The following is an 8061-nucleotide window of genomic DNA, read 5'->3' as shown; positions in this document are numbered from 1 at the left end:
TTTCCTACCTCACAGAGGTGGCAGGCTCAGTCCCTCTCCCCCTAACCCATCTTACCTTCTCCTAACCCTTTGCTGGGATGACCCTAGACCCCAAACTCAACCCTCTCTCTCTCTCTTTCCCTCTCTCCCTGTACTTCAGACTCAGGATGTGAAAGAAACATGTTTTCCCAGGGCAGCAAGTATGGGACATGGGTCCTTGAGTCAGGAGCAAGGATGGCCCGTGCATTGGTGCCCAGTTTCCTTCAGCAACAGAGCCCCCATTTTCTTTCTTCCTAACCCATCAACATCACTCTATTCAAAAAGGCTTATAATATGGTACAATATTAAAAACATTTTATTTACACCAAAAAATATTTTACACAAAACAAATACAGTTAAAAGTGTTACATATTAAAAACAATAGATTTTACGATGTTTAAATTGAAATATGCAGGGAATCTTAAAAAGAGTTTACACAGATAGGGTTAATACAAGTTTGAAAAGAGGGAAGGGTATAAAGGGATATAGAGTCAGCCGGGAACTTATTTCGAGTTGGAACTCTGAGGAGTGAACATCAGCAGCCTTGTGCAATTAAGCCACATTCTTTTTCCTTCTTTCAAGAATATAGGCTATCCTGCCCAGTGTCAATGTACAAAGAAGAGTGTGGAATGATAATCAGTTTTTTATTAATGATTGTTAAATATTTTTAAAGTGGATTAAAAAAACAGATTTCTGAACAATGCATAACAGAAATAATTCATATTGCTAATCATCATACAAGGCTCTTATGTTTAAAGTTAGTTACAAAAAGTTCAATAAGAGCAGATTCTGTCAAATGATTATGTATAATTACTCAGAGATCCTTTCTGTCAGGTATCCTTCTCTTTAACGATGGAATCACTGTGGTTCTCATTAGCGCTGAGTCCCGTCTTAGCACGAGCTGGCGGAGTGAACAATGGAACTCCTCCATGAGGGCGATTTGTGTTTTGGCCAGCTCCACTGAATGGCTGATACTGTGAACTGAGTTCATACTGTTCACATAAAAACTGTTTCCTGTTATCTCTTCTCCTTGTACAGCACAAGTAAATGATCTCCATTATATTCAGGAGTACTGAAATGCCTGAAACTGCAAGCATAAAAAAGATAAAGATCGTTTTCTCTGTGGGACGGGAGACCATACACTGGGCACCAGCCATTTCGGCGCAAGGAGACATTTTACAGTGGAACTTTAAGTGAATGAATGGAGAACCAAAGATAAAAAACTGGCTCACACTAAATCCAACTTCCAGGAAGATCTTTAAAAAGAGCTGTGTCACATACGTGCAAAAGAGTGTCCCTTTTAACTTCACCTTTCCACGATCATCCGTATATTTACGTTTCTTTAATTTAATTCCATCAACACCATCCTGCAGCTGTTCCATCATTTTTTTCTCTTTATGAATTATGTGTACAGCATATCCCAGAAAGACAAGGGTAGGAGTTGACACAAAGGTGATCTGCAGGACCCAGTAATGTACAAAGGATATTGGAAACTTCCAGTTGTAGCAAGCATGTTCACATCCTGGTTCCTGAGTGTCACAGTAGAACTCTGACACTTCATCTGCCCAAACATTGTCTGCAGCAGCACCTAGGACAAAGATCCGGAACAGGAAGAGGACGCTCATCCAGATCTTGCCCACTATAGTTGAATGAGATTGGACCTTGTGTAGCAGTGTCAGCAGGTAAGACCAGTCTCCCATGGCTGAAAACTAATTTGATATATGGAGGAAAAACACAGTTAGTACACTTAAATCACTATCCCACCCACCAGTCTGAGCCATGGTCTGACTATCCCTCATCACACTCACACACACTCTACTCAGACCAATTTGCAATATGTTCTTCTACTTTGTTTCTCTTTTTCTCTGTGTGTGTGTGTGTGTGTGTGTGTGTGTGTGTGTGTGTGTGTGTATATATATATACATACACACATACATACATATGCACAACTCTGTTGCCTGTGAAGCTCGCACACAAGAATTTCACTCACATGTGCTGTACCAATGTGCCTGCACATGTGATGTGACAATAAAAGTGATTTGAGATATATATATATATATATATATATATGTGTGTGTGTGTGTGTGTGTGTGTGTGTGTGTGTGTGTGTGTATATAGTGAGATGGAAATTTAAATGACTCAATAATAATAATGGTATGCTGTGGTCATTTTAAGCAAATGTTTCTTTTTTAGACAAACAATACCTAATAAAGTTTCATTCAAAAAGAATCTGAATCAACTTACAAAGGCTTACACAATGTCTAACTCAGCATGCTCAGCATGCACCTGACTCTGAGAATCAGGTGCATCTTCACACAGCAGCCACTCTGGGTCTAAATGACAACACCTTAGACTTCAAAACCATGAGCTATGACTATAAACTATGACTCACAAAACTGAACAAAAACTTACAAACAGTGGTGCTGGAGAACCGGAACATGACAAACACACAGCATGGAGGAGGTAAGAGGATGAACAGACGTTAACGACGCGACACCGAGTAGGGGAAGACACAGACACTAAATACAAGAGGTGAACGGAGCGAAGAGGAAACAGCTGGGAGACACGGCTGACGCTGATTACACTGATGATACAGGGAGAGCACAAAGCTGAACGCACTGACATGGGACACAGACCTACAAAATAAAACAGGAAGCACACGACAGACAGAGACACAGACGTAGACTCATAAGCAGGCATACCGAATATAACACATAGAACTCAAACAATAATAATCATCATCATCAACAAAACACCAGAGAAACAAAACGTTCATTCAGAAATAGACCAGAACTCAGAATGCTGGGTCAATACTGACCCAGAACCGTGACAACAGATTTTCTTACAAACACACAACCACACAAAAACAGCTGTTTAAAAAGACATTTTGGTCTAAAAAAATTTTTTTTTCCTTAAAATGGCAACAGCACAGCATTATGAATTATTGTTCCATCGTTTTAATTTCAGTCTTAACACCTATAGTCATCACCCGATGCTATTGGCATATTATTAGTGATCATATTTTGTGGTCATATGATAATTGATTATTAACAAGTTATGAAATATATTTTTGTGATGTTCAGAAAAATTATGATCATCATAAACTTTTATTAGAGTGATCCCTCATTTTTATCGCGGGACTTATGTTCCAAAAATGACCCGCAATGAAATCCACAAAGTAGCCAGCTTTTGTTTTTACAATTATTATATATGTTTTAAGGCTGCAAAACCCCTCACTACACACTTTATACACTTTTTTCAAACACGCATGAACATTTTAACACTTTTCTCTTTTATTTTATACACTGTCAAAGTTCAAACCTTCATACAACAATATGTCTAGTATTATAGAATGAAATCAAATATCAAACCCTGTTTTCAGGATCTGAACATGGGAGTAGAGTTTCATCGACATTGATGTGTTTCTTGGAGAGAAAACCTACAAACATACAGTACAGAACTTCAGAGTCACACTGCTAGCGATCGAAGATTTATGTAAATTTGACAAGCTTAGTGCTTAGCTTGGTGTACAGCCGATCAGGACGCAGCACACAATGTGCTGTACAAAAAAAAGCATGCAAAATTGCACACAAAAAGAATCCACGAAACAGCTAGGCGGGCGAACCGCGATATAGCGAGAGACCACTGTATTTCCTTTGTGATTTCCTTGTCATAAGTCACTCGTTTTAACATAAAGTTTTTGACATTATAAAGTGTTGACGTTATTCCTGCTGTCTTACTATATTTTTACTAAATTTTACTTTACTTTGTTTACTATGTCTCCTTAGTTATTAGACTTTTCTTCTCCTCTGTGTAATTTGTCTTGTCAGACTTGAGACATAATCACAGGGGTGAAGACACGAGGGGAATCTCAGAAAAAACAAACTATAACGGCAACCCAAGCATAATAGAAATGAACTTAGATAACCTGAAGAACTTAAAAATAAACCATAAACGTCAAAATACATTAAAATTCAAAACGGTGGATCAAATGACCCAGGATCATGACATCATGGTCATGCTCTTGTTTGCTTACCTCATGTCATAGTTTTGCATGATCCTGTTCAGGCCATGTTCATGTTCATGTCATAGTTTACATGTTTAGCTTTAGTTGATCCCAGTTTAGGTTTCAGTTCAGTCTTTTGCCTCAGTTTGCCTTGCCTTGTTTTTCTGCTTGGATATCAGCCTTAAATAAAGAGCTCGCCTTTTGTTATACTTCGTTTTCTCTCCCAAGTCTGCTTTTGGGGCTGCTCCTCATGAACCCCCCATCCCACCCATAACAAGCACTATATATCTGAATTTCCCAGAGGAACCCACCCGAGGGATTAATAAAGTTTTATCTTATCTTATATCCTCCTGTTAGACTGTGATATGGCTGTTTGAAAGAAAATAGTGAACCTTTTTCAAATTGCACATTACTTGTCCTGTTATTATGTGATTAAATGATGGACAACTTTCATGCAATTTATCAAACTATTGACCACATCACTCCTGTAAAAATCTATTAATAAATGCAATCCACAATTTACAAACCAATTTTATAGTCTATAAAAAAATCTACTGCTGTAACACTGAAAAACAAATCAGCCAGACAATCCTACATCTCCCAACTGGTAAACAATAACCAGTCTAATTCTGCTTTTATTTTATTCACTGATAATCGATTAATCCCTGATAAACTATTAATACTACTACTGCTTTTAATACTACTGATAATAATCTGAAGATCTAAAAGAAGTTTAACATCTTCCTAAAGTCAGACATTTTCCCTGCCTCCTTTATATGTGAGGTAACCACACCACTTCAAGAAAAACCACATAGAATCACTAGTGAGCAAAGATTGATCACTAGTGATTCTACGTGGTTTCTAGTGGTTCTATGTGGTGATTGGCTCACATCGTATCCAAAGGGTGGAAGTGTTTATTTTTCAGTCATCAGTTTTAGATTTGAAAAAATAAAACTTTATTCAGGGGTTCCTCAAGGGTCTGTCCTTGGTCCATTACTGTTTAACATTTACATGCTCCGACTTGGTGCTGTCATAAAGAATAACTCTATATTCCACCATTCTTATGAATATGACGGATAGTTGTTTGTCCTCACTTTTCTCTGATGATCTAAAATCTCTTCACAAACTAATAAGCTTGAGATCTTTGAACTGCTACCAGAATCAGAAAAAAGTATGCTTCCAAGTTGTTTTCGGGCGATCGTGGCTCAAGAGTTGGCAGTTCGTCTTGTAATCAGAAAGTTGCCGGTTCGAGCCCCGGCTCCAACAGTCTCGGTTGTTGTGTCCTTGGGCAAGACACTTCACCCGTTGCCTACTGGTGGTGGTCAAGAGGGCCCGGTGGTGCCAGTGTCCGGCAGCTTCGCCTCTGTCAGTGCGCCCCAGGGTTTCTGTGGCTACAATGTAGCTGACATCACCAGTGTGTGAATGTGTGTGTGAATGGGTGGATGACTGAATGTAGTGTAAAACGCTTTGGGGTCCTTAGGGACTAAGTGAAGTGCTATACAAATACAGGCCATTTACCATTCAGGGATTGTGGACATTCAAAAACCTTTTTATTTACGTTTTTTTGTTCTGTTCTGTTTTTGTTTCATTCTGATGTTTTTCACTGCCTTACGGGATTGTAAACTTACTTTTTGTGTTTCTTTATTTTCTGTGCTAACGACATACAGTTTTGATGTAATATAGTACTATATAAATATAATTGTCATTAAAAAAATCTAATCAAAGCATAAAGTCTGCTACTGTTGAATGGGGAAAATAAGTTGCACATATAATCTGGTAAACACAGACACGAGAAATGTAATGGAACAAAATTGGGAGCAAGTGCAGTGTACTGTGTCAGTAATTATACTGTATTTTTTGCTGTATTGTAAATATAAAGAAAAAAACATTGAAATTAATGAATTCTTTATCTAATATTTTATTAATATCTGTTACTATCTAATGTGACTTGTTAATTTTATGTTTAAAACAAAGAGAAAAGAAATATATGAATATAATGCAAGCACTAGTCCAAACAAACGTTTTGGTTACCGCTTCTCATCCAAGCATTAAAGGCTACTGTAGAGACCCTGTACTTTTTCAATTGAAATTATATGAGAAATGAATGTATTTCTTTAAATTACTCACGCTATTTCAATAAACTTTACTTCATAAGAAGAGACTTTAAATTATTGTAGAAAGAAACCCAAGAAGTGGTGCATTAGAAAACATTTGGTTACAGTTAGAAAAAGAAAACTCAGAATAAGACTCAGAGTGGGTCCGGTAGGTATTATGACTTGTTTGGATGATACAGAATTGAGACAGAAAAGAATCTTTTACTTTAATTTTTGATTAAGTTTAAAGTTTAACAGGTCCATTACCCAAAACTACAGCTTTGAAAACAGTGCATTAAATAGGGATGTAGCAAGTCTCTGAATAGATCTGCGTCATCAAAAATGTGCAAAGATGTTAAACAGGAACTGAGACCTATTTGTCTTAAAGAAACTGAAAAGTTTAATTCAACATTATTTTACAGTAATGAACAGGTGTTTTAAGTCAAGGATGTGGGAACAAAAAATGTACTCACCTATAATTCAGATATTAAGAGATCTCTGCCATGAGCTCATCCAAGAACCAGAGTGGAGGCAGATGAAAATCAAACTTAACTGACCAGGAAGACACTACTTCCTGTCTGAGGCCTGTGGGTTTGGTCTGACTTAAGCAGACATGTACAAACTGCTGATCACAGCATCATGAATCTCATGACAAATTTCATCACCTCCCATTCAATCAGTTTCTATAAAGGAAGCGCTGATAATTATAAAACAACACCATTTTTCTATCAACTCACACTCTAAATCATAATTTCCCAATGTCCACATTGTAGATTTGGGGTATAGTTGGGTACTTGAAAAAGAAACATGCTGAGATATTTGTTGGCACAAAAGAGACTTCGAATCATGTGTCCTAAGTGAGATGTAATTGGGATGTCTCTCGGTTTGCATTAAATTATAAATTTTAAATCAGGTGCCCCATGTAAAATTATGATATTATTTTATGCCATGTTATACCCCTAATTAAAGATTGTGAATTATTATGTAGTTTTAGTTTGCATTATTCTCCTGAATTAGAAGAAGCTGATAACTATTGCATTAGTTAAACTGATTTGCATTACATTAAATTGCTGACTTGTTGTGAATGAATGATATTGTTTTATGATGCATTATATTGCTGAGTTATAAGAAATACTGTTCGCAGAAGGTTATTGTCTAATTTGTCTGAGTAGAAGAGAACAGAGTGTGCTGGAGTTTTCTGCCCCATTTCAGCAGGAGCAGATAAACAGGGAGCCAAGGTCGTAGCTTAGGCGCTGTGTGAGAGAGAGCATGTGAATGTTTAGGCTTTTTATGATAAGGTGGAGGCACCAGAGGTTATAAAAGTTTGAGCAATGCTCCACCATTTTGAGATTTTGAGGCTGTCTGCATACAGTGTCCATCTCCCACGTGTGTGATCATTAAATCATCGTTTGACTCAACCCGGCCGGACCAGTGTTGTTATTGTGGTTTTTTCTCTTGTCTCCATCCCCAATATTTTGAACCTTAACACCCACTAAAAACTTTCAAAGTCACTTACACTGTGAGTGTTAATATGTTTATGGTGTAGTAAAGTACAGTATGTCCCTATTAAATTAGCACCAACTAGCTCACTAACCCCACTAGTAGGAAAATGCTGAAATTCTTGCTTCCAATTCAACACATGTCTCATTTTGCTAGTGAGTGTGGGTGGGCGCTTCTTACCAGGGAGTAATCTGATGATTCATCACCCTGAAGTCTGAAAAAATGTTTCAAGGAAGTGAAGCAATCTAACTCACCATAGAAGAAGTGACCCAAGGAGACAAATGATCCACTACCAAGAGAGGAGAAGGTATTAAAGCCAGACAACTCTATTTTCCACCACTGCGACCCACACTGAAAAAAATGCAATAGGGTGGTTGTTGAATTTGCATAGAATTACTTCATATATCCACCATGACTAATTTAAATTTCACATCTAAACATATT

The 8061-nt window shown here is 37.4% G+C and overlaps 1 protein-coding gene across 1 annotated transcript; it reads right to left on the bottom strand.

Moving 5' to 3' along the window:
* Positions 1–316: 316 nt before the first annotated feature.
* On the bottom strand, positions 317–6716 carry LOC113031255 (gap junction Cx32.2 protein-like). Its single transcript, XM_026183282.2, has 2 exons — positions 6591–6716; positions 317–1727 (listed from the first exon to the last, which is right to left on the bottom strand). The coding sequence occupies exon 2, from the start codon at positions 1716–1718 to the stop codon at positions 849–851; it is 870 nt and encodes a 289-aa protein (XP_026039067.2). The 5' UTR covers positions 1719–1727; positions 6591–6716; the 3' UTR covers positions 317–848.
* Positions 6717–8061: the final 1345 nt, after the last annotated feature.

This window comes from Astatotilapia calliptera, chromosome 10 (genome assembly GCF_964374335.1).
Source record: "Astatotilapia calliptera chromosome 10, fAstCal68.1, whole genome shotgun sequence".
Taxonomy (NCBI): Eukaryota; Metazoa; Chordata; class Actinopteri; order Cichliformes; family Cichlidae; genus Astatotilapia; species Astatotilapia calliptera.
This window is presented reverse-complemented; position numbering and strand designations above follow the sequence as displayed.

Excerpts from the sequence above, each read along its gene's own strand:
- LOC113031255 (XM_026183282.2), bottom strand. The coding sequence starts at position 1,718 with ATGGGAGACTGGTCTTACCTGCTGACACTGCTACACAAGGTCCAATCT.